The following is a 26316-nucleotide window of genomic DNA, read 5'->3' as shown; positions in this document are numbered from 1 at the left end:
CCCTGCCTTCCCCGCGAGCGGACGCGGCAGCGCCTCTGTCTCGCTTTTTCTTATTTTTCCCCCCCCTTTCCCTTCCTTTTCTTTTCTTTTTTTTCCTCCCTTCCCCCCCTTTCACCATTTCCCCTCGAAGCCGCTTCCCCCGGGCAGGGGCAGAGCCGGTCTCATCCCCCGCCTCTCCCCGGCCCCCGCCGCCCTATGGCGAGTGGGAGCCCCCTCCTCACCCGGGCACCAGCGGCGGCGGTCGGAGGAGCGGGACCGGCGGTGACGGCGGCGGCCTCGGGCCCGGGGTCATCATGGAACTAATTCGCTGACTGACCTACGGCCGCGGCCGTGTGCGTCCCGCCCGAACGCCTGCGTCCCCATTCCCCCCCGGCCCGGCTCCCCCTCTTCTCCCTCCTCAGCAGCCCGGCCGTCGTCCCGTGCGCCCTGCCGCCGCGCGCCCCGGGGGATGAAGTGGTAACGGGCCCCCCCGGATGACCCCGCATCACCACTGCGAAGCCTACAGCTCTGCCGGGGAGGAGGAGGAGGAGGAAGAGGAGGAGAAGGTGAGGGACGGAGCTGGGGGTGGGAGTGGGGGCGAGGGGGTGAGCTGCATCCCGGCTCCGGGCGCGCGCGCGCGCGCACACACCGCCCGAGAGGGAAGTGCCGGCGGCGCGCGCTTCTCGCCGAGACCCGCCCCCCTGGGGGGGGGGCGACTTCAGCGGCGCCCCCTTCTGTCTTTGGTGGAGCCACCTCGCACCTGTCTGGTTTGAAATCCGGGCGGCTTTTTGGGTCCGCGAGTAACTTTTTTGTTTTTTGTTTTTGGTAGCAGCAGCAGCAGCCTACTCAGGTGCGTGTTCTAGGCTCCTTGAACCTGTATTGCACCAAGGAAGGGGTCCCATCGCTACCCTCTGACCCCCCCCCCCCGGTCCTGCTGGAAGATAACTTGCTGCGGTGTGAATGCCAAGCCAATGGGGCGAGCCGCTAGAGCTTAGGAAATTGGAGGGGAAGATTTATCATCCAGGGCCTGGGTAGGTAGGTAGGTAGGTAGGTGGGTGGGTGGGTGGGTGGGTGGGTGGGTGAAACCGGAGGAGGTGAGAATTGAGTTGCATCCCAAAGGACAAGATTAAAATACTAAACTTTGAAAGGGGAGCGTTCATCGATCTCTCTAGAGTCTTAGGGGCTTCCGTTGCCGACCATTTTGACAGAAGTTGAGGATTGTGGCAAAATAATGACAGGTATCTGTCGGTAGGAAGGATGGATGGATGGGAGATGTTTGAATGTCAAGGCAAAACATTTCGATTTTCTGACAGTGAAGGAACGAACTACTTGGCATTTGGGCAGCACACTTGATGAGGCTTATAATTTGCCACGCAACTGTCCTTAGTTGTTTGCTGCTCATTTCCTCCTCAGGGAGGACTCTTGGATGCAGATGGTACCTGCCTCATAGGAGAGGAGCTTAGCCTCTACAACCTTAACCAAGTATCCCTTCAGATAGTAGTCTGGCTCTTATTGTCATGTGGTTTTTGTCCTGAGTTTGAATTTGTATTAACAGTCATGTTATTTGCAGGTCATTTGTGTCAGATGAACAGAAAGAAGTGGGCAAACAAATTAGGAAAGAAAAGAGATTTTTAAGTAGACTGATCAGAAACCAGAGGGAGAAGATTCTGATCTCTTGGACTAGGAGACATTTTTTAATACTGATCATCTAATAGAATCACCATGTACTGACTTGGAAGGTGTAGTAGACACCGTGATCTGCAGTTAACAGATAATGAGTTTATGTGGTAGTGTAACATCTTAGTAGGTTAGAGTGGAACTCATCTTAGTCAAGATTGGAAGCTGAGAGTGCTCATGGTTTGTATTGATTGTGTAATTAATATTCATCACATGCAGGCTTATTCATCTTTAAAAATAGATTTAGGGGTTTGGCATGGTGCTAAACTTTGCAAATTGAGTGTTAGTCATCAAGACACCTCAAATATGAGACAGGTTTACAAGTGTGGTCATCACAAAACAGTCAAATGCAAAAGTAAAATTATGCCCAAATACAGATGCAAGAAGTCAGGGCACAATTTCAGAAGACAGTTCTATTCACATAGACAGCAGGTTTTGGAAGAAATGTACAGACATTTCAAGTTAAAAGACCAGTGTGTGGGAAACTATTCGATTGTTTTGGACAAATTACCAGTAATTGATTATTGTTGTTAAATAAAATCAAGGAGGTTCTTATAGGTGCACATTAATCCTTCAGAGGAAGAACTAAGATCGAGAAGTCCGCATCAGTACAGGATTGTTAATAGGGTTGGCGTTTTAATCATCATAAATAATGTGGTAATGAAGTTGTGGTGTACCAGCCTTTTTTTTTCTTTTTTTCAGAAGATCAGGAAGCCCTGTATGTATACTGGTAATAAAATTAATGCTATACAAAAATTAACATTTTAAAATTATTCAGAAATTAAGTTTTTGATAATCATGGAAAGTAATGTAGCAGAAATAATAGTTGAGACAATGGGAAGAGAAACATGAAACTATTTTAAAGTTAGTATTGTGAAGTATGCCAACCAAAACTCAAGTTACTCATCCCTAATCTGAAATTATGAGATGTTCCAAGAGCCAAAGATTTTTGAGCAGTGTATCTAGCTACAATGGAAGATTCCACACCCTGAAACATTATTTCATATTCAAAATCACTGAAAAGTTGTATGAAACTACCTTTAAGCTGTGTGTATAAGATGGATAGAAATGAATTTCTTCAGATTAGGATCACATCCACCTCATTATCTATATGCAAATATTCGAAAATCCAGAAAGATATGAAATATTTCTGGTCCTAAGCATTTTGGATAATCAATATCCAACCTATATAGTCCTTTTGTTTTTAGAAATGAAAAAGCATTCAGAATTCTGCTGCATGTGTTTGAGTGTACCTTAACAAAAGATACTATGTTATCTTCAAAGGCTGTTGCAGGAGGCTCACAAGTTTGAGGCCAACCTCAGCTTACAGAGACCCTGTAGCAAGAAGAAAAGTAAAATTTTAAGATTTTGTATTTTATTTCTTAGCAAAATTCATTATTCATCTAAACTAAAAATGTGAATTACAGTGTTAAGAAATAGACCTGTACATTGTTAGTTAAAGAAGTAAAAACGGAAGCTACTGTCATCTCCATGTCATAGTTTCCTTATAAAGGAGTATTAAAAATACTAAAACGGGGCTGGGAAGTTGGCTCAGTGGTAGAGCGCTTGCCTTGCATGCCTGAGGCCCTGGGTTCGATTCTTCAGCACACATAAGCAAAAAAAAAAGCTGGAAGTGGCGCTGTGGCTCAAGTGGTAGAGCGCTAGCCTTGAGCTGAAGAGCTGAGAGACAGCGCCCAGGCCCAGAGCTCAGGCCCCACAACCGGAACCAAAAAAAAAATACTAAAACAGGGCTGGGCATGTGGCTTCATGGTAGAGTGCTTACCTAGCATGCATGAAGCCCTGGGTTTGATTCCTCAGTACCACATAAATAGAAAAGGCTGGAAGAGGCCAGTGGCTCAAGTAGTAGAGCGGTAGCCTTGAGCAAAAGAAACTTAGGGACAGTGCCCAGGCCCTGAGTTCAAGCCAAGGACTGGCAAAAAAAAAAAAAAAAAAAAAACCCAAAAAACTAAAACATTTACATACATTGGCATTAACATTTCTGTTTAGATCTATCTCATACATTATGAGTATTCCTAAAACTACTAGAACATAGTTCTAGACAACAGGAATCTTTTCTGAAAGAATCACAGGAAATTTTTCTATTTTAGTAAATTTTGCATTGATACATTTGTTTTTATGTAAGCTACTGTCCATTCTTTTATATCATTTAATCTGTGATCCTGACAAATGTATTTCCCTCCTGTATAGGATCCCATCCAGAGTTGGTGTTGCACTTTTATTTTAGACATCCTCATTTAATGTAGAATATCTCCAGTTAATTGTTCTTTTGTTCTTTCAAGTGAGCTTGCCACACAGCCCATGTTGGCCTCCAGTTGGAATTCTTTTTGTGTGTGTTGGTCCTGGGGCTTGGATTCAGGACTTGGATGCTGTCCCTGAGCTTCTTTGGCTCAAGGCTAGTACTGTACCAGTGAACAAAGCTCCACTTCCAGCCTTTTCTTCAATAGTTTATTGGAGCTAAAAGTTTGATGGACTTTCCTGCCATGGCCAGCTTCAAACGGGTATCCTTAGATCTCAGCTTCCTGAATAGCTAGGATTATAGGCATGAGCCACCAGCACCCAGCCTACCAACTGAAATTCTTGCTTCTGCCTCCTATGTGCAGAATTAGACATAAACTACTACTCATAGCTCTGTTTATTATTTAAGGGAATTTGAACTTTTTCCCTTCGTTAGATTTTCCTACTATGAACAAAGAATTTTTCCCTATCAGTATGGTGTATTACATTAATTGGTTTCTGATTAGTAAAACAACCTTTACATTCTTGGAACAAACTCACTTGAGCCACAGCTCCACTTCCAGCTTTTTGTACTTAATTGGAGATAAGTTTCAAACTTTACTGCCCTAGCCGGTTTCCAACTGAGATCCTCAGATCTCAGCCTTCTGAGAAGCTAGGATTACAGGTGTGAGCTAACTGGTGTCTGGCTTTTGCCTACAGCTTTTAAGTCAGTTTTTGTAGGTTGTGGTTTTAGGAATTTGTTCATTTTTATCTAAACTCTGATTTGTTTATAATTGTTGATAATATTAGTAATTTTTTAAAATTTTAATTTATTTCTGACTTTAATAATTTGCCTTTTCTGCTGGGCGCAGGTGGCTCACGCCTGTAATCCTAGCTACTTAGGAGGCTGAGATCTGACGATCGAGTTTCAAAGCCAGCCGGGGCAGGAAAGTCCATGAGACTCTTATCTCCCATAAACTACTAGAAAACTGGAAGTGGCACTGTGGCTCAAGTAGTAGAGTGCTCACCTTGAGCTGAAGAGCTGAGGGATAGCGCCCAAGCCCAGAGTTCAAGCCCCACAACCGACCAAAAAAAAAAAATAATGATAATTTACCTTTTCTGTTTTTTTTTCCCCTTAGGCTGAGTTTGCTAGTTTTGATCTTTCTAAAAACCAGCTTTTGTTCATAGATTTTTTTTCTTTTTATGTTCTCTACTGTATTATTTTCTCTTTAGTTTTTATTTCCTTGATTACCCACTATGAAATGCAGAAATAGGTTCTCATTTTACCTTCCTCTAAAGCCATACTTGCATCCTCTTATCCTCTCAGCCAAGTTTTATCACAATCCTTGTTGAATTATTATTTATGTAAATATAAACTCAATGAAGAAAAATGAGCAGTCCATTTTAGCTTTTTTTGGAGTAATATTTGTGATAACTAAGACTTTCTAACATAAAAGCCAGTGATTTAAATTTTTTTGCCAATATTACCATTTTGATAAGGTTCTATTACATGGCATTGTTTTCATTCTGTTCATAACTGAATTTCATATTTAAAGTGAGAATGTTTTGAATAACTGATTATTGTATTTTAAAGTACTATAAAATTCTATATTGCCTCATAACATTCTTTTATTATATGAATTACTTAATACCAATGTGTGTATAATAATACACTTATTCTATAATTAATGGGCATTATTTGTATTTGATTTTATAGGTAGCTACATCAAGCTGGGTGGCAGACAGCTCTATAGGATATCATGAAGTTTCCAGGTCCTTTGGAAAATCAGAGATTGTCTTTCCTATTGGAAAAGGCAATTTCTAGGGAAGCCCAGATGTGGAAAGTGAACGTGCCTAAAATGCCTACAAATCAGGTAATGATTTCTCTTTTGAGATAGATGAGTTTTATTAGAAATAGGTATACTGCTGAGTACATGATAGTATCTTGACACTGCCTTGGAAAATAAAAGGCATGCTCTTTGAGAAACTTTTTTAATTTTATTTTTTCTGAAAAAGAACAATTAACTTTGTTCACTTGCTTGCTTGTTTGTTTTGCTTTTTTGTTGTCTAATTTACAGCTATAAGAGAGTTACGACCAGTCATTGTTCTTCTCATCAACTAATACAACAGTAGTAAGCTGTCTTTATTTCCAGAATACATGGTTAGCCATGGAGGTAGAACATCTTTATGCCATTATTTCCATTGAACCAAAATAAATCTTCATTTTCTCAGTATTTACAAGAAATTGAAGCACACTACTAAGGTAATACCAATGTTGAAGCCTCTTGGAATGTAGTCAATTGAACTCAAATTACCACTGGCTGTATGCTCTTGTTTAATTTTTTTTATTGTTATTATAAAGTTAATGTATAGAGAGGTTACAGTTACATAACTCAGGTAACTGTGTGCCTTTTAAACATTTTAATACTTCTTTGCCAGGCACGGGTGGCTCACACCTATAATCTTAGCTACTCAGGAGTCTGAGATCTGAGAATGACTGTTCAAAGCCAGCCTGGGCAGAAAAGTCCGTGAAATTCTTTATCTCCAATAAACTACCAGAAAACCAGAGGTGGTGCTGTGGCTCAAGTGTAGAGCACTAGCCTTGAGCTGAAGAGCTGACGGACAGCAGTTCAAGTCCCACGACCAACCTGCCCCGCCCCCCAAAAAAAAACAAAATACTTTAATACTTCTCATAATATTACAGGGTTTTTTTGGTCGGTCATGGGTCTTGAACTCAGCCTGGGCACTGTCCCTGAACTCTTCAGCTCAAGGTGAGCACTCTACTCGGGTGGTTTATTGGAGATAAGAGGCTCATGAACTCTTCCTGCCTGGGATGGTTTTGAACTGCAATCCTCAGATCTCAGCTTCCTGAGTAGCTAGGATTATAGGTGTGAGCCACCAGCGCCCGGCAATATTACAATTTTAAAAAATAACTTTATCTATTCCACAATTTTATTATATGAGACAGCTTTTCATTCCTCGTACTTAACACGGTATTTGCTTAATATAAAATGATGGCCAAGAAACTTTTAATATATATGAGTGAATGAATGACATATTTAAGTTCCTTCTGCATTATTTTAATTCTGCCTACTCTTATTCTTTCTCACAAGCTGGAGAACTAACTTACTATTATTTGTCATTTTGAAAACTGAAGATGAGTTGACTTGAATGAGTACCTTCTGTAATAAGAACATTTCTGTATACTTTACTTTGTCCTTTAATGATCTAAAATACGTAGTCTTAATTTGCTTAAAACCTAAGCTAATGAGTAATATTTATAATTTGAATCTTTACCTAGGATAATCTCTTCTCATACCTTGCATTTCGTGTTTATATTTTCATGAGCTTGTGAGGGTTTTTTTTCCCTAACATATAAGTGCTGGTTGCATATTTTAACATATTCTAGGCACTACTGTACTACTGTACATATTGGCAGACAACAGTAGAAAGAATTCCAAATTTGCCTTTATGTCTAGTGAGCCTCAAAGCCTTTCAACATCTGCTTCTATAGTTTATGTCCAAGTTTTTACTTTTTTAATTAGTACATATTGTACAAAGGGACTTCATGTGATACTTCCATACATGCATATAATGTACCTGATCACATTTACCCCGTTATTTTTTTATCCCTTAGTAGCTGTTTTTAGAAACTTCTGTCTCCTTGAATCAGCATGTAACCAACAATAATAAACATTTTCAGTATGTCTTTGAAGGTGATATTTTTAACCTAGCCTATTTTTCTAGGTGGTTTAAGAATATTAGTAAATAACAGAGAAGAGGAGTAAATAACAGAAGAGAACAGTATCAAAATTTCTAAGAGCGTTTCACTCCTTAAGAACTTAACCTTTAGTAATGCCAAGTAGAAGCTTTGCTTAATACCTGTAAAAGTTGAGTGGCTCAGTCTGGTCAGGACAGGAGATAAAGCTCCCTATAAAAAGGTAGGGAACTTTTGAGCTGCTTGCCAGAGTGACACCCAGAGTAGTTTAATTTTTTATTGATCAGGTAGGGATTGGTCTTCCCTTTCTATTATTCTATATTTCTATTTTTTAGATGCTCATAAATATGGAAAAATTAGGTACTGTGAAGCTTCCTTAATTTTGTGTGAAGCTTCTTTAGATATTGTGAAGTTTCATTAGTTTTCTCTTCCATCCTTTTCCCTAGCCAAACTTTTTGAGAATCTCAGAATCAGACTTCTGAGATTCTCATAGTTCTCTATTGTATCCATTATGCCCAAGTTAAGCACAGTGTGTGTGGTTAGGCAAGAATATTAATACACCTATCATTCCTTTGTGCTCCCACACAGAAAACTCTGTACTGATCTTGTGAAAACATACAATATTGCAATTTCAACTGACTTTTCTTGAGGTAATATAGTTTTTGTGTATTGGCACACACTCTAAGTAAACCCTTGATAAATGAATAGTGATGATCTTATTATGTTTTTGGTACTTGCAATGTAGAGAAATTCTTTTGTGTAATAGTATTTTGAAATTTATGCTTACTTTGTTATATGAGTGGGTAAAAATTAAAACTAGTCAATAACACTTTTAAATAGTCTAAATTTATTTTGTGAAAGTGCTTTTGATTTACAAAGATAAAACCTTATCATAAAAACATAGATAACATGTTTAAACTTAGGCTACTACTGTTTTAATGAAGAGACTAACTCCATGAAGGAAATAACATAATGTGTGCTGTGTGTGTGTGTGTGTGTGTGTGTGTGTGTGTGTGTGTGTGTATTTGACACACATAGGAATAGAAATGTAGCTGAATAACATTGTTTCTCCTTTTGAGGGAGTTACTGGGGTTTAAACTAAATTCTTTCCTTTGCTAGGCAGTTGCTGTACTATTTGAGTTATACCCCAACCTTTTTGAACTGATTTTATTCATCTTTATTTTTTGGCAGTATTGCAGTTTGAACTCAAGACCTTGTGTTTTTAGCCTAGCTTCTACCATTTGAGCCATATCTCCAGCCCTGCTTTTTGCTGGTTATTTTGGACATGAAATATAGTGAAATTTTCTGCATAGACTAGAAACAGGATCTTCTAAATCTCAACCTCTTGAGTAGCTAGGATTGCGTGACTCAGCCACTGGTGTCCTCATGCTTTAGTTATTTTTAGATAGCTTTCTGCGTGTGTGTGTGTGTGTGTGTGTGTGTGTGTGTGTGTGTGTGTGTATAAATTTATTGTATATTAAGGTGTTGTACAGAGGGATTACTATTTCTTAAGTCAGGTGATGACTACAATTCTTTTTAGACAGTGTCACCCCTCTTTCACTTTCCCTCAGTTTCCCCTTCCCATTCCTGTCCACAAGCTGCATAGTTAATTTTCTACATAGTTTATACTGAATACTGTGACTGCATTTGTTCACCTTCCTCCCTCCATTTCTGTGCCCCCCCCCAAAAAAAAAGACAAATTACTAAAAGCAAAAACAAAACAACAGCACCACCACCACCAATCATGTTTCCATTTCCTGGAATGTTTCAGTAATAGTATTTGATATATATTTTTTTATTTTTTGGGTCCGGTTGTGGGGCCTGAACTCTGGACCTGGGCACTGTCCCTCAGCTCTTCAGCTCAAGGCTAGTGCTCTACCACTTGAGCCACAGCGCCACTTCCAGCTTTTTTCATTTTGCTTATGTGGTGCTGAGGAATCGAACCCAGGGCCTCATGCATGCAAGGCAAGCGCTCTACCACTGAGCCATCTTCCTGGCCCGTATTTAATATTTTGATTAAATAGTTTTGATAAATAATATTTTAAATGAGTTAATCCTTTGGGTTCCTCCCCTGAGAGAATCCACCTTTAATCTGTGTGTGAATGCCTAGAGTCCCATAAATTGTCATGTCCAGTTGTAGTCATGTCCAGATCTAGTTTTCTCATAAGACAGTAAACAAGTGTTGTGTCTCTCTCTGACCTTGGCTTACTCACTTAACATGATTTGTTCTAGGTTCATCCATTTCTTTGCAAATGACATAATATTATTCTTTATAATTACAGTAAAATTCCTTTGTGTTTATGTACCACACAATTTCCTGCTTTTTCTCTGTATAGGCCTTAAACTGCAATCCATGTAGCTGGTAGTATACCTGTGCTCCAATTTGTTGAGATGAGATCTTGCTAACTTTTTGCCTAGTCTGGCCTCAACTTCCATTCTCTTTACCTTTACTTAGGGATAGAACTTAATTTTGAAAAGATAACATAACACTAATATTTACTACATTTGAATTGATTTGAAGAAGTGATCTTATAGATCTGTATTAACTTCAGTAAGAGTAAGAATGTGTCTTCTGAAACTATTCTGTGGAGTTTTTTCTATTGTTATTGCTGGTTTGGGCTAGAGATAATGCTTTTTTGGTCTGATTTATCTTATGATTATATTATTTTAAAATAATTATTCAAAAATAACATTTTGTAATTTCTTTCCTCTCATTAGAGAATCTAATATTTGAATGCCTGTTCATTCTGTATATACTTCTGTAAGTTACATCACTTAATGTCACAACTATAATATGGTAATCTCCACAGCTATATTCTTTTTGTCATTGGTGATACTCCTTAAAGTTTGTGTGTGTCGGTGTGTCAGTTCTGGGGTTTGAACTCAGGCCTGGGCACTAATGTGCCCAAGGCTGGTTCTCTACCATTTGGGCCACAGCTCTACTTTTAGCTTTTTGGTGGTAAATTGGAGATCAATTTCATGGACATTTCCTGCCTAGGCTGGGTTTGAATCATGATGTTCATCCTCCTCAAAAGCTAGGATTACAGATGTGAGCCGCCAGTGAGTGCCCAGTAATACTTCTTAACGTAATATGTTTGTGTTAATTGTCAAACATGAAATAATAGGATTTTTTTTTCTGCAATAGTACTATGATCTAACTCAGGGCTGAGGTCCTGTCCCTTAGTGTTTTCACTCAAGACTGGCACCCTACCACTTGAGCCACAGCTCTACTTCTGGCTTTTTTGTTTTTTTGGGTCCGGTCATGGGGCCTGAACTCTGGGCCTGGGCATTGTCCCTCAGTTCTTCAGCTCAAGGCTAGTGCTCTACCACTTGAGCCACAGCGCCACTTCCGGCTTTTTTTCTTTTTGGTTATGTGGTGCTGAGGAATCGAACTCAGGACCTCATGCATGCAAGGCAAGCGCTCTACCACTGAGCCACCTTCCCAGCCCCTGGCTTTTTTTTGCTGGTTAATTGGAGATAAAATTCTCAAATTTCTCTGCTGGACTGACTTCATACACAGTCTCCAGATCTCAGCCTCCTACGGTAGCTAGGATTATAAGCAGGAGTCACCAGTGCCTAGCCAAATAATGATTTTTTTTTTTTGGTCGGTCATGGGGTTTGAACTCGGCTTGGGCGCTGTCCCTGCGATCTTGGGTAAGCGCTCTACTGCTTGAGCCACAGCACCACTTATGGTTTTCTGGTGGTTTATTGGAGATAAGAGTCTCACAGACTTTCCTGCCCTGGCTGGCTTTGAACCACGATCCTCAGATCTCAGTCTCCTGAGTAGCTAGGATTACAGGGATGAGCTACCGGGGCCTGGCTAGAGAAGATACTACAAACTACCTTTATTATATTTTCTTGTTAGTATTTCTTTTCCTTTTTTATAGGGTCATGCTTAAGGGAATTGGCTAAGAGGTGGATGTATGGCAGTTAACCTTTAAAAATCCCATTAAGAGTTTAGAGCTAGATGTAAAAGTTGTAAGCTTTGATAAGTTGATTTGAGTAACTAGAAAAACATTTGTCAAATATAATCTTTAGTGTGTTAATAACTGTTAATGCTGTGTGTATGTGTGCACTGTGTGTGCATGTATGCACACTAATACTAGAGCTTGAACCTCAGAGCCTCTTCTCACTTAGCTTTTTGCTCAAGGCTGGTGCTCTGCCACGTGAGCCACTTCCAGCTCTTTGCTAGATAAGTATAGAAAAGAGGCTTTCAGATTTGTCTGCCCAGGCTGCTTTTGAACCCCATCCTTAGATTTCAGCCTCCTGAATTGCTTGTAATCCAAGTGTGAACCACGTGTGCCTGGTTTGTTAATACATCTTGGTAGAGGAATTAATTTCATTAAGTTGCTAATAATTAGGAAGAAGGCTTGAGCTATGGTTACTATCTAAAGAACAAGTAATATATTTTAATATGATTTTCATCAGACATGGTTAATGCAATGATATGATAAAGATTGCAATGCTTTGATTAGTTTGAGCCTTTACCTTATTGAAAATACTCTTTGAATCTAAACATAAAGCCATAGTCATTTAGATTATTACTAGTTGTTTACTAATGATGAAATTCAGGGGTAAAGATGCATAAGTCACTGTATTTGGTATACCTTCTAAAACATAGTGTAGAAAAATTAAAATAATAATCATATTTTGTGTTTCTGGCAATCTTTCCAAGTAATTAGTTAAGGTTAATTTCTCCTGCAGTATCTTTTTCATTATCTTTACCTGAATGATATGTTGTCCCTGGCATTTTTTGTTACTATAGCTATCATTCTGTTATCATACTCATACTCTGTTATCATTTATGTTTTCTGAGATAAATTAGTGGCTATTTCCTATATTAAAAGGAATTTTAGGGCTGGGAAGGTGGCTCAGTGGTAGAGCACTTGCCTTACATGCATGAGGCCCTGGGTTCGATTCCTCAGCACCACATAAGCAAAAAGAAAAAAGCCGGAAGTGGCGCTGTGGCTCAAGTGGTAGAGTGCTAGCCTTGAGCTGAAGAGATGAGGGACAGCCCCAAGCCCAGAGTTCAGGTCCCACAACCGGACCCCCCACCACACCAAAAAAAAAGGAAACTTAGTATATTTTATTTTCAAGAGAAATTAATTATAAAATTGTCAGTTGGTAAAAATTTTACTTAAATTTTAAGGTGTAATGTCATTTTATTTTGTTTTGTTTTTAATTTGGTGCTGATCCTCAGTCTTGAACTCAGTGCCTGGGCATTGTCTTGAATCTTTGTGCCCAAGGCTACTAGCACTCTACCACTTAAGATACAGCTCTACTTCCTGCTTTTTGGTGGTTAATTGGAGATAAAAGTCTTATAGTCTTTCCCACTTGGGCTGGCTTCCAACCCCAATCCCCAGATCTCAACCTCCTGAGTAGCTAGGATTACAGGCATGAGCCACCAGCATCCAGTGTATGTACTATTTAGTAATAAGCAAAATCTAAATAAACTCTTGATGGTAACGTTCAATTTTTAATTACTCCTTTTACAGAATGTTTCTCCATCCCAGAGAGATGAAGTAATTCAGTGGCTGGCTAAGCTCAAATACCAGTTCAACCTTTACCCAGAAACATTTGCTCTGGCTAGCAGTCTTTTGGACAGATTTTTAGCTACTGTAAAGGTAAGTATTTAAGAGACTTGAACATAAATAACCTGTTGTTTAAAGATTTATATGTTGAATTAAGGTTCATAGTAAACATGTATGCATCCATATGAAGACATAGTGTCTTCTGTTGCTTTAAAATTTTGAAGCATTTCTTGTTATCTTTTGTTTTTTTTTGTGTTTTTGCTTTTTCGTTCGTCGTGGGGCTTGAACTCAGGGCCTGAGCGCTGTCCTTGAGCTCTTCATCTCTACCACTTGAGCTACAGCACCACTTCCAGTTTGCTGGTGGTTTATTGGAGATAAGAAGCTCACGGACAATCCTGCTCAGGCTGGCTTTAAATCGTGATCCTTATATCTCAGCCTCGAGAGTAGCTAGAATTACAAGTGTGAGCTACCGGTGCCCGGCAGTCTTTTTTAACTTTCTTTTTGTTGCAAGTACTCAGACCCTAAGACATTTTCCTCTCTTGATTGCAATACAAACCATATAGCATTGATAGTATTTAATAATTTCATGTATGAGTGCTGCCCAGTGAATCAGATAGAAAAGTACGTACCTTCAAACTTTTAATCTTAAGAGATTTTTAAAAAGAGCCCTTAATTTATAATGCCTGAAATATGGCTTCTATGAAATACCTACCTTTCTTTTTTCTTTCTGTTTTTGTCCGAAACCAGGACTAAACTTGGTATCTGATGCTTGCTCTCACTTACTGTCTGGCACTCTACAACCTGAGCCTTGCCTGAAATACCTACTTTTAGCAACAAACCTTCCTTCTGTTTTTTTTTTTTGGTCCGGTCATGGGGCCTGAACTCTGGGCTTGGACACTGTCCCTCAGCTCTTCAGCTCAAGGCTAGCACTCTACCACTTGAGCCACAGTGCCACTTCCGGTTTTTTCTTTTTTGCTTAGGTGGTGCTGAGGAATCAAATCCAGGGCCTCAGGCATGCAAGGCAAGCGCTCTACCACTAAGCCACCTTCCAGCCCCAAACCTTCCTTCTTTCTATAATGTATAGTGTATATTAAATACATAGCCAGCCTCCCTTTCACAGATATTTACGTGTCTATTTTGAGTTGTATATTTTTCAATGATTATTATTGTTGTGAATTTATTATAAAATTCTTCCTATATTTATTGAACATTTTAAACATGTTTGGCCAGGTATTTTCAGAATTTTGCCAAATACAATCTTATTTTTCATCTTCTTTACTAATTGGATCCTGTCGTATTTATTAATATCCAAAAATCTTACCTACAGATAGCTGATCTATATTTAAAAAGATAATGTAGCCTGTAGCTTAAGTATAGGCATTTGAACCATAAAAGGCTGCATAGTGGATGAAGCCTTAATCCTAGCAGACAAACATCACTATGAAGCCCTCCTGCATAGCTCTCTTCTTACCTTAGTTATACATAAGGGTTCCAACTTACCTATATTAATGAATTTGTGCAAATTGTTACTGAAAATTAGATTTGGGTGCTATTCTTCATCTGTTCCTCATCTCATACTTGCACTAACAGACACTTTGAAAATGATCTTACCTTATAGATAGGAACACAGCACCACTTACAACTTTTTGCTCGTTAGAGATGAAGAGTTTTTGTATTTGTCTGCTCAGGTTGATTGCATGCCTCAGATCTTATAGTCTCCTGAGTAGCTAGGATTATAGATGTGAACCACTGGCTCCCAACAAGAAGTACATATGTTTACCATTAATTGACCTTGTATGAGTTTAGGACCTTTTTGTTCTTATGAGACTTGAGTGTGTGTGTGTGTGTGTGTGTGTTCTTATGAGACTTGAGTGTGTGTGTGTGTGTACGTACGTAAAATTTCTACTTTCTACTAGTATTATATATTTGTTTTTAAAGCATTTGAAATATACCAGTAGTTTCACTTACATTTTTTTCATGCTAGTTTGTTTTAAAAATAAACATGCAGGGGCTGGGAAGGTGGCTCAGTGGTAGAGAGCTTGCCTTGCATGCCTGATGTTCCGGATTTAGAATAGAAAGCACGTGGTTTAAGTTTGTCTTATGAAACTGCAGATCTTGGGCTGGGAAGGTGGCTCAGTGGTAGAGCGCTTGCCTTGCATGCCTGAGGCCCTGGGTTCAATTCTTCAGCACCACATAAGCCAAAAGAAAAAAGCTGGAAGTGGCGCTGTGGCTCAAGTGGTAGAGCACTAGCCTTGAGCTGAAGAGCTGAGGGACAGCGCCCAGGCCCAGAGTTCAGGCCCCACGACCGGACCCAAAAAAAAATGTATATACATGATTTAAAAATTAGAGAATATTCTTTATTATATGAAAAACTTGCCTTTTAAAATCGGGATTTTCATGCTGTCAGGTGCCAGTGGTCCTTGTAAACTTAACTACTCAGGATGGAGATCTGAGGATCACAGTTCAAAACCAGCCTAGGCAGGAAGTACATGAGACTTATTGCTAGTTAACCACCAAAGAGAGTGGAACTGTGGCTCAAGTGGTGATAGAGCATTAGCCTGAAGAAAAAAAGCTCAGGGACAGCACCCAGGCCCTCGGTTCAAGCCCCAGGATCAGCACAAAAAGACAATTAAGCTTCCCTTTATTGGCTAAACTTCCAGCATTAGAATAATTTTAATTTTTCAGTAGATTACCTTATAAATGAATAGGGTTAATTACAGTGTAAAAAGCACTAATATAAAATGAAGTGGTTGTAATCAGTTAAGGAATTGTGTACATACTTGTTACATCTTCATATTTTTGAACTAATTAAAATTGCTTTTTTCCTTTTCAAAATTTTAGGCCCATCCAAAATATTTGAGTTGTATTGCAATCAGTTGTTTTTTCCTAGCTGCCAAGACTGTTGAAGAGGATGAGGTAATAAATCTTTCTAAGATTAGTTATGTTTCTTTTTTGAAATTTATTTTTGCTTGCCAGACAAAAACTGAAATGTATTCCTGTCCTTTCCACTTTGTCCCCCTTCCCCTTTGCTTTGGATAGAAAATTCCAGTGCTGAAGGTATTGGCAAGAGATAGTTTCTGTGGCTGTTCCTCATCTGAAATTTTGAGAATGGAAAGAATTATTCTGGATAAATTGAATTGGGATCTTCATACAGCTACACCATTGGATTTTCTTCACATTGTAAGTATACCCAAAAGCTTAAGTTCTTCTTGTTCTCCTCTTTGTCCTCTTCTCATCCTCTTACCTTTCCTTCCTTTTCATTCCTCTCTTGTTCCTTCTCCGACTTCCTGTTTGTGAGTACCAGAGTTTGAACTCAAAGACTTGTACTCATTCAGATTGCTTGTTTCAAACTGCCATTCTACCACTTGAATCATGCCTCCAGCCAAACTTTTTGCTGGTTAATTGAAGATGGAGTCTTTCAGACTTTTCTTTCCCCAGCTTAGCTTTGAACTGTGATTCTCCAGGTCTCACTTTCTAAACCACTAGGATAACATGGTTTCCTGGTACCTGACTTTTAGTTGCTTATTTGAGTGTTTAGTTGTTTTTGTAATTTGAAGAAGAGATTGGCCACTCATTTATTTTACTTAGGAAAAGGAAAACTAAATCAAGAAAAGATAGAAATAGAAGCTAAAATTTCTAACTTACAGATTGAATGACAATTCATTTCTATACATTATTTCCTTAGACACTTAAGTAAAACTAACATGATGTTTTGTGGTTTTCTTTTCTTTCTTTTTTATAAGTTTCATGCCATTGCAGTGTCAACTAGGCCTCAGTTACTTTTCAATTTGCCCAAATTGAGCCCATCTCAACATCTGGCAGTACTTACCAAGCAACTACTTTATTGTATGGCCTGCAACCCACTTCTGCAGTTCAAAGGATCCATGCTTGCACTGGCTATGGTTAGTTTGGAAATGGAGAAACTCATTCCTGATTGGCTTCCTCTTACAATTGAACTGCTTCAGAAAGCACAGGTAGGTGTCAATGTAATTAAAAAGTTTTATTTTAAGTCTTCCTTTTAACTGGAATACATAGCAGTTATAAAACTAACGGATATTTTTAATCTAGTAATGGCAAACTACTCTTAAAAATAGGCTCGCCCAGGTGCTGGTGGCTCATGTCTGTAATCCTAGCTACTCACGAGACTGAGATCTAAAGATCATGGTTCAAAGCCAGCCTGGGCAGGAAAGTCCAGGAGACTCTTATCTCCAATAAAAACCACCAGAAAACCAGAAGTGGTGCTGTGGTTCAAGTGGTAGAGCACTAGCCTTGAGCTGAAGAGCTGAAGGACAGCACCCAGGCCCAGGTCCAGAGTTCAAGCCCCACAACTGACCAGAAAAAAAAAAAAAAGGCCAGAGTATTATCCACTTTAAACTTGTAGATTGGATGTCTGATTGTTAATATTTCTCTTTTAGTTTTATATAAAGAACTACCTAACCATAGCAGTAGGTTCATATAGTGCTTTTCTATTCTACTCATCTTACCAAGAGGTTAAAAATACCAACCATAAAAAGTTACTTTTTATACAAATAAATTTATTGATGATTAGAAAGTGAGGTTATTTGTAGTAAACTACGGCAGGTAAAAGCTGTTTCTGAAAGGTCTTATCCTGCTATTATTATTACCTAAAATTAGCTTGTAACTTACACTTCCTAGTTGGTGTAAAATGTTATTGGTTGATAAAATATCTACCCCCTAAGTAAAATATAATGATTTGGTGGAGAAAATTCTTACTCAAATGTGGTTATAATAAATGTGCTATATATTATCAACTATTTGTAGAGAAGCCTTACTCTGTTATGTCACCTAATAGAATTAATCAGTTTTAATTTGTAGGCAATACCCCTGCTCTATACTTGTAAGAAACTCATGAACCACGTTGCCTTCAGATGATTGTATTTATTTACATTTAATGCAGTTGAAATTGGTTTCTTTTATTGGGTTCTGTTCAGATGACTTGAATTCTGAGCTTAAAAAAAATTGGAATATAGAGAACTAAACATAGCAAAGATCTGCATACTATTTTACTCGTTAGTGAAAATGCAATAAAGAGAAAAAATACTTGGCTTTATTGTCTGGTGAGCTATTTGGTGAGGTTACAAACGTGAGCTGTCAAAGTTACCAGAACCTAAGTATGTCATACGTCTCAGCTTCTTAGATTCCCGTTTGTGAATAGAGAAGAGCTAAGAGAGTTTTCATAAAAAGAGTGCTGATGGAGCTTGGATTGTGGCTTAGTGGTAGAGTGCTCACCTTGCACATGCATGAAGCCCTGGATTCAATTCCTCAGTACCACATAAACAGAAAAAGCCAGAACTTGTACTGTGGCTCAACTGGTAGGGTGCTAGTCTTGAACAAAAAGTTCAGGGACAGTGCCCAGTCCCTGAGTTTAAGTCCCAGGACTAGGCAGAAAAAAAAGAGTGATGATAAGAAACAGCATTCTGCCTATGTTGTGACAAGGTTGTTCTTTATTAAACAGCTTATCTTAGATTAAAATAATTTAATGTTTATTTCCATTGAGTTAAATACTGTAGTAGAAATAAATCCTAGAAGATATTTGCTCTTCAGTGAGGATTTTTGGAAACTTAGAAACCGCCTCATTTTGGCCTACCTAAAGTATTAGAAAATAAAGTTGAATATCAATCATTCACATTATACTAGAAAGTGAGGAAAATAAACATTAATAGAAAGACTTACTTATTAGAAAAATAGCCTCTGTGAATTCTGACTTGACCTCTGTATCTGCTCTCAAATTAGTACAGGGGAAAAAAAACCCAAATGCTGTATAAAGTATTGGTGTTGTGAGGAAAGGACAAATTTTGAAGCATAAATAGATTGTTATAAGTTGCAGTGTTCTGTGGTTTTGGGAGCTTCGTATCTTTTGAAGATCACTAGAGAATCATTTGATTCTCTTTACTATGTTTTCTGGCTCTAGAAAAAGGATGTGCTCCCTGAAATTTGTTTCTCCTTAATTAATAGAATACTACATACTTGAAATTTAATGGATCTTTTTAGAAAACATTTTGTTGAACTCTTACGTTCTACTTCAGAGAATTTGACATTTTCTTAGAATCATATAGAACTACTCAGTAATGATAAAAAGAATGTGTGTATGTGTTAATATCATACAAAGTTTAAAGATTCAAGTCTACTGGTTTCCAAAATTTTCTTTTCTCTACCCTACAAAATTTATCTTTATGCAGTGCCAAATACAAAGTGAAGCTCTCCATTGTAAAGTATGTATAGGGGAGAGGATGCAGTCTCAATTGATGAATCTGATTTCATGGACTCTGTTTTGTTTTGTTTTGGGTCCAGTCGTGGGGCCTGAACTCTGGGTCTGGGCGCTGTCCCTCAGCTCTTCAGCTCAAGGCTAGCACTCTACCACTTGAGTCACAGCGTCACTTCTGGCTTTTTTCTTTTTGCTTATGTGGTGCTGAGGAATCAAACCCAGGGCCTCAGGCATGCAAGGCAAGCTCTCTACCACTGAGCCACCTTCCCAGCCCCTGATTTCATGGACTCTGATCCATGTAGTATTCAAATTACAGTCAGACAGTGAACAGAACCAGGTAAGCTCATAAAACTTGATAGAAACATTGGAACTTGATTTATCAGTTCTTTCATTCTTAAACCAGTTTGGGCTGATGACCTACCCACACACATGAACAGCTCCTGGTTTTCTGGGCTCATTGCTGGCATTGTTAAATGTTAAAATTCATGTGTTCAGATTATTGATGATTAGATCTGTGACAAAGGTTTGGATTTCTTTGGTGTTTGAAATTCTTTGGTGTTTTGAAACCCAGTATTTTGCTGATAATATTTGGAGGTGGATATCTGAGACAGACTTCAACTGAGATCCTCTGGATCCCAGTCTCTTAAGTAGCTTACAGGCATGAGCTGCTGGTGCTCAGATATTCTCCCCCACCTCATGGTGGAGGCAGTCAAACCCAGGGCCTTGCACATGCTAGGCAAGTATTCTACCACTGAGTTATAGCCCTAGCCCAGTGCTTATATTATTTCTGTACGTAATTCTCAGTGTTGCAGTTGGAGAGAGGGTCCATTCACAGGTATTTTGTGCTGTGTATTTTGTGGGTTTTTTTGGCCAGACTCTGGTTGTTCACTGGTTTGAAAGGTAAACTACCTCCATTTTCCTAGTCTTTCCCTCTACCCAGCTCCCTTTGTAAGGTCTTGAGCTATTCGTTGTACTCTAGGATGGCTAAACCTCTTCCTCTTCTTATTCCTTATTTTACCCTTGTTCTGCTTGTATGGACATGCACCATGTAGTCCTCCTCTTTCTGATTGATGCAGTTCACCCAGAATCTTACCTACTAATATTTGTGTGGTGGTCTCCCTACTTAAGTCAAGCAGTAGTCAAAGTAGATAGTCTGAAGGTACCTAAGGTCAGGTTATTCCAGCAATCATTTTCAATGCTTCATGTTGCTTCCAAACCTGGACCATCTGGACTATCACTTATATCATCATTGCTCCCCTTTCTCCTTATACTTTGTCTGCTTTAATGCTGCTTGATGTACTCCCTGAGAGCTACATTTGGTTTTGCTTATTTACTAGCAAAGGATTCTTAGAGATGGTTGCCATATTCATATTTGGGGGGAAAAAGTCAGGAAAATTGTCATGTCATTTTGACATAGTAATTACAGAGTTCATTTTAAATCTCTTTGAGAGATCCCTTACAATAAATACTTAGCTGTTTAAGGTTCTTGTCTCACCAAGATCAAATTGTTTTTGTACAGTAACAGATTTAGATTGTACTAGATAAGAGTTTATCTTGATGTGTTACTTTGAACAAAGGGCTGCCTTGGGATTTGGATGGAAGTAGAGTTCATATGAAGTTTTGTTTTTTTTTTGTTCTGGTCGTGGGGCCTGAACTCTGGGCCTGGGCGCTGTCCCTCAGCTCTTCAGCTCAAGGCTAGCACTGTACCACTTGAGCCACAGCGCCACATCTGGTTTTTTCTTTTTTGCTTATGTGGTGCTGAGGAATTGAACCCAGGGCCTCAGGCATGTAAGGCAAGCGCTCTACCACTGAGCCACCTTCCCAGCTCTCATATGAAGTATTCACTTGAATAATTTATTTATCCATCATGGGCCTTGAACTCCTGGGCCTGCACGCTGTCCCTGAGTTCTTTAGCTCAAGGCTAGCTCCCTACTACTTTGAGCTATAGCACCACTTCTGGTTTTCTCGTGGTTAATTGGAGATATGAGTCTCCTGGACTTCTCTGCCTGAGGTGGCTTTCAACTGTGATCTTCAGCCTTCTTGGTAGCTAGGATTACAGGCGTGAGGTACCAGAGCTCAGCTAAGTTTGGATGAGTTTTGTTTTGTATTTTTTGTCAGCCATGGGGCCTGAACTCCAGGCCTGGGTGCTGTCCCTCAGCTCTTCAGCTCAAGTCTAGCACTCTACCACTTGAGCCATAGTGCCACTTCTGCTTTTTCTGCTTTTGTGGTGCTTCACACATGCAAGGCAAGCACTCTACCACCAAGCCACTTTCCCAGCCCAGTTTGGATGATTTTTAAAAAAGGCTTTCTAACTCCTTTTCTGCCTGTCCTTATCTATAAAATATTCATTTTCCTTTGTCATACAAATATGATAGTTTTCCTTTTAATTCAAAAAAATTTTTTGTGTCAGAGGGCTTAAACTCAGGGCCTGAGTGCTGTCCCGGAGCTTTTTTACTCAAGGCTAGTGCTCTACCAACTTGAGTCATGGCACCACTTCCAAGTTTCTTGAGTGGTTAATTGGAGATAAGAGTCTCATGGTACTTTTCTGCCCAGGTTGGCTTTGAACCCTGATCTTCAGATCTCAGCCTCCTGAATAGCTAGGATTACAGGCATGAGCTACCAGCGACCGGCTTATAATTCATAGTTTCTTGAGTCTACTATGTTTACTATGTTTAGTGATAAAGGCATTAGAATATTTTTGGTATTTAAAGAATTCAAAATTCTTTCAAATTGAAGAAGTAATTCCAACACTATAGCCTTTTCGCTACCCAGTATCTGTCTTGTATTAGTTGTTTTGGAGATTGTTTAAAATATTGGCAGGAACCCCTCCCCTTTGCTTCTCTTCCAGTATTTAGCAGAGATCAGCTTCTAAAACCCAGGTAATAATGAAACCTACCCTGTAGTTGTAAGTTTGATAGTTAATGAGGCTGTCTTTAAGTATTGTGTAATTTTTTTTAAGGAAGAAAGTTCCAATACTAGTTAATGTCTTTTTAGAATAATACATTTTTTTGAAAGAGGTTGAGAAAGTCAGTGGACAAAATGGTAGGTACTAAAATCTACAGCATGTGGTATATTTTTGACAGTTTGACATTTGTATTTACATAATACCAAATGCCTTTTATCCTTTCTTCCACAAATTCTTTCCTGAATAACCTAAAATGAATATATTTATACATAAATTAATTTTGTTACCAAATATGTTCTTGTAGAGTTTGATATTTTCCTTTGTAAACAGTTGTGCTATGTGGTAGTTTATATAGGGATGAACCAGAGTTGGTTAAGAAATGTCCAGAGTAAGCCAAGTGATCCCAGCCCTGTGATCCCAGCACTTGGGAGACAGAGACAGGAAGAACTTAAGTTCAAGGCCAGCCTGGACTGTTGGAAGGCTCTATCTCAAAAAACATACAAAAAAGGCTAAAACAGCTATAATATGTACAAAACTAGAAAAAGTGATTGCCATGATAAACTTTCTAAAGGTAATAGCATTTAGCTGGCCGTGGAGGAAATGGATAAGATCGTTTCAACAGGTAGAAATAGAATGAGCAGGGGCTAGGAATATGGCTTAGTGGTAGAGTGCTTGCATAGCATGCATGAAGCCCTGGGTTTGATTCCTCAATGCCACATAAACATAAAAAGCTGGAAGTGGTACTGTGGCTCAAGTGGTAGAGTGCTAGCTTTGAGCAAAAGAAGCTCAGGGGCAGTGCCCAGGCCCTGAGTTCAAGCCCCAAGACTGGGGAAAAAAGAAAAAAGAATGAGCAAGGGCAACGTAGATTTGTATATAAATAGAGCAGACCTGTATGTCCAGTATATAGAGCATAAGTTTGAGGGTATGCTAGGAAATAGACTGGAAAAGAAAGTAGGGATCACATTATAGAATGTCATCAGGCTAAAAGTTAAACTTTTTTTTTTTCTGGCAGCATTGTGATATGCTACTAAAGATAGTTGATAAAGAGAGAAACATAAGATGCTGTAGATTGTTTTGACAGTGCTGTCATTACAGGGAAAGTAAGATACAATGTTATTGTAGTACTGATGAGGATTAAATTCAGGGTTTCAGGCTTGCTAAGCAAGCACTCTGCCTCTTGAGCCCCAGCTTGAAATTCAGACTTTAGGTAAGATTTTGAAGGCCCTTCATGTGGTGTCATTGTGTTAGAACTGGGGTATAAAAAGATGTCTATGATATAAATGCCTGTGACTTAAAAATCTTGTAGTCTATAATGAAAGGCCAAAGGATTAAGTAGGTTATTATTCTAATATAATGTGGTTAAGTATGGTGATGGGTTGATAGAGAAACATGGTCATGTAAGTAGTTGGGTGGTTCAGGGAGTTAGGAAAGACAAGTGTGGCTCCAAAAAGGATTGCTGTCTGAACTGTCCTGAAGAATAAGGACATAATAGCAAAACTCAAAAAACAAAAACATTTATTCCTAGTGTTTTAACATAAAGTTTACTGTTTTCTACAAAAATAAAACTTGTTGAAAGTTTTCATTTATTGTTTTTAAATAAATTCTTAACTAGAGTTTCCTGTCATCCTGGTTTAAATTTGTCTTCATTTTCCCTGGCATAGATTCTTAATGAACCTTGTGTTTGTCTTTTACTTTTTTTTTCCGGAGGGGGGGAGGTTCCAGTTGTGGGGCCTGAACTCTGGACCTGGGCACTGTCCCTCAGCTCAAGGCTAGCGCTCTACCACTTGAGCCACAGCACCACTTCCGACTTTTTTTTCTGCTTATGTGGTGCTAAGGAATTGAACCCATGGCCTCATGCATGCAAGGCAAGCACTCTACCACTGAGCCACCTTCACAGCCCCTGTCTTTTACTTTTTTTTGGGGGGGGTCTGGTCGTGGGGCCTGAACTCTGGGACTGGGCACTGTCCCTCAGCTCTTCAGCTCAAGGCTAGCACTCTACCACTTGAGCCACAGCGCCACTTCCAGCTTTTTTCTTTTTGCTTATGTGGTGCTGAGGAATTGAACCCAGGGCCTCAGGCATGCAAGGCAAGCGCTCTACCACTGAGCCACCTTCCCAGCCCATGTCTTTTACTTTTTTAATTGAAGTTAAAAGAGGCCAAGAGGATAGGGTATTAAAGGGTCTTAGAAACAGGAAGAGACTCAAAGATATATACACATAATTTATATAGCAGTGAAGAAAAAAGTTTCTGCTCTCATATAAATGTCCAGGATACCATTGCAAATGTATAATCGAATACAGAGTTCTCCATAGAACTATAGATTTGAACATAATTTAAAATAGGCTAATTTAAGACAGGTAGGCATAATTTAAGATAGGTAGGCTGGAGGAACTAGTGTGAGGGAGAGTGTGGGGAGAGAAGGGCAGGTGAGGGATAGAGGGCACAAAATGGAACGGTACCTGACGAAGGTAATAGCCTGTGTTCAATGGTTTATGTTACTTAGGCCACTGTTGTGTTTTTCTCCCTTGGCCTAGATGGATAGCTCCCAGTTGATCCACTGTCGGGAGCTAGTGGCACATCATCTTTCTACTCTGCAGTCTTCCCTGCCTCTAAATTCCGTTTATGTCTACCGTCCCCTCAAGCACACCCTGGTGACCTCTGACAAAGGAATGTTCAGATTACATCCTTCCTCTGTCTCAGGCCCAGACTTCTCCAAGGACAACAGCAAGCCAGAAGTGCCAGTCAGAGGTACAGCAGCCTTCTGTCATCATGTCCCAGCAGCCAGTGGGTGCAAGCACACCTCTGCTAAACGCAAAGTAGAGGAAATGGAAGTGGATGACTTCTATGATGGAATTAAAAGGCTCTATAATGAAGAGAATGCTCCAGAAAATGTGGGTTCTGTGTGTGGCACTGATTTGTCAAGACAAGAGGGACATACTTCCCCTTGTCCTCCTTTGCAGCCTGTTTCTGTCATGTAGTTTTCACCCAAGTGTTAGTTAACCTGCCAGGGCAAACTAAGGTTGACTACTCTGGAATGAAAGCATATAACCAGGAAAGGCTATAGCTCAGGCTGTTTTGAAGTGAGCCAAAAACAAAAAACAAACAAACAAAAATACAGCAAAACAAAAGCCCTTGTTCATTTGGCGGCTAATTATAATTGATTAATTTATAACCTCAAAAGATTCAAATATTTTTAAGTAGAAAACTTTGTAGTGTATCAATTCCACTCTTGCCCCATGTCAAAAAATTCCATAGTTAATACTTAAAAGGCTCCAAAATTTAAAGTTACTAACCTTTGCTCTCACAGCCTTGATTTAATTTTCTGTTGCTTTTGCTTGTTTCCCCAATGAATACTGAATGAACTTTATGCATGTTGCTCTATATACTGTTTTCCATTGAATAGGTAACCCCTGAAATTTTTTTTTATCAATTTAATAAATTTAGTGTGGCAACCATGTTTAATCTGATTCAAGTTCCAATTTGTCTGAAAAGGGTACTTTAGTATTGTCCCATTTGAATCAAAGGTGATAACAGAAAAGTTCTCATATTACAAAATTGATTTTCTTGTTTCAATTGAATTTTTTGAGTTAGAAACAAAATTACTGTTTTCATTTTTATTTTAAAGCTTTAAAAGAGTATATAATTAGGACATTTAGGTTTGTTTAAATCATTTTTGACATTTGTATAGAAGAATTCCTGATAAAGTTAATATATCCAGATGCACACCAAAGAAACATGTATGTAACGTATAATTAGATTTTTTGTAACTGATGTTTTCACTCATTTGTAATCAGTAGGAGAGACTGTCTGTTGGGCAGCTCTATAATTTGAGTCTGTAACACGTAATCACTGAATTCAGTACCTTAGTTTTATGTTAACTATTAAGATTTTCTTGATAACAACGTTAATACCTTGCCTCCCACCTACCCAAATTTCTCTTCATGACTTCTGGATCCTGAGCTCCTTGTGCAGTCTGAAGAAGGTATTGCAGTCAGACCATGTGCTGATGATAAAAGCCTCTGGTAGCAATAAAAAGTTGTCCTTAA

The 26316-nt window shown here is 39.0% G+C and overlaps 1 protein-coding gene across 2 annotated transcripts; it reads left to right on the top strand.

The window, feature by feature from the left end:
• Nucleotides 1-26316, top strand: Ccni (cyclin I). 2 transcript variants are annotated; one of them, XM_013020191.1, is made up of 8 exons: nt 1-545; nt 812-829; nt 5609-5765; nt 13105-13233; nt 15982-16056; nt 16180-16320; nt 16884-17114; nt 24805-25362. In XM_013020191.1, exons 3-8 carry the CDS (start codon nt 5652-5654, stop codon nt 25246-25248), a joined length of 1134 nt encoding a protein of 377 aa, XP_012875645.1. In that variant the 5' UTR covers nt 1-545; nt 812-829; nt 5609-5651; the 3' UTR covers nt 25249-25362. The 2 variants fall into 2 exon arrangements, with proteins under 2 accessions (XP_012875645.1, XP_012875644.1); XM_013020190.1 differs by lacking the exon at nt 812-829 and having other exon boundaries at nt 388-545; nt 24805-26316.

This window comes from Dipodomys ordii, unplaced genomic scaffold, assembly GCF_000151885.1.
Source record: "Dipodomys ordii isolate 6190 unplaced genomic scaffold, Dord_2.0 Scaffold49, whole genome shotgun sequence".
Classification (NCBI taxonomy): domain Eukaryota; kingdom Metazoa; phylum Chordata; class Mammalia; order Rodentia; family Heteromyidae; genus Dipodomys; species Dipodomys ordii.
Note: the sequence above shows the minus strand (reverse complement) of the source record. Positions and strands in the feature narration are given on the sequence as shown.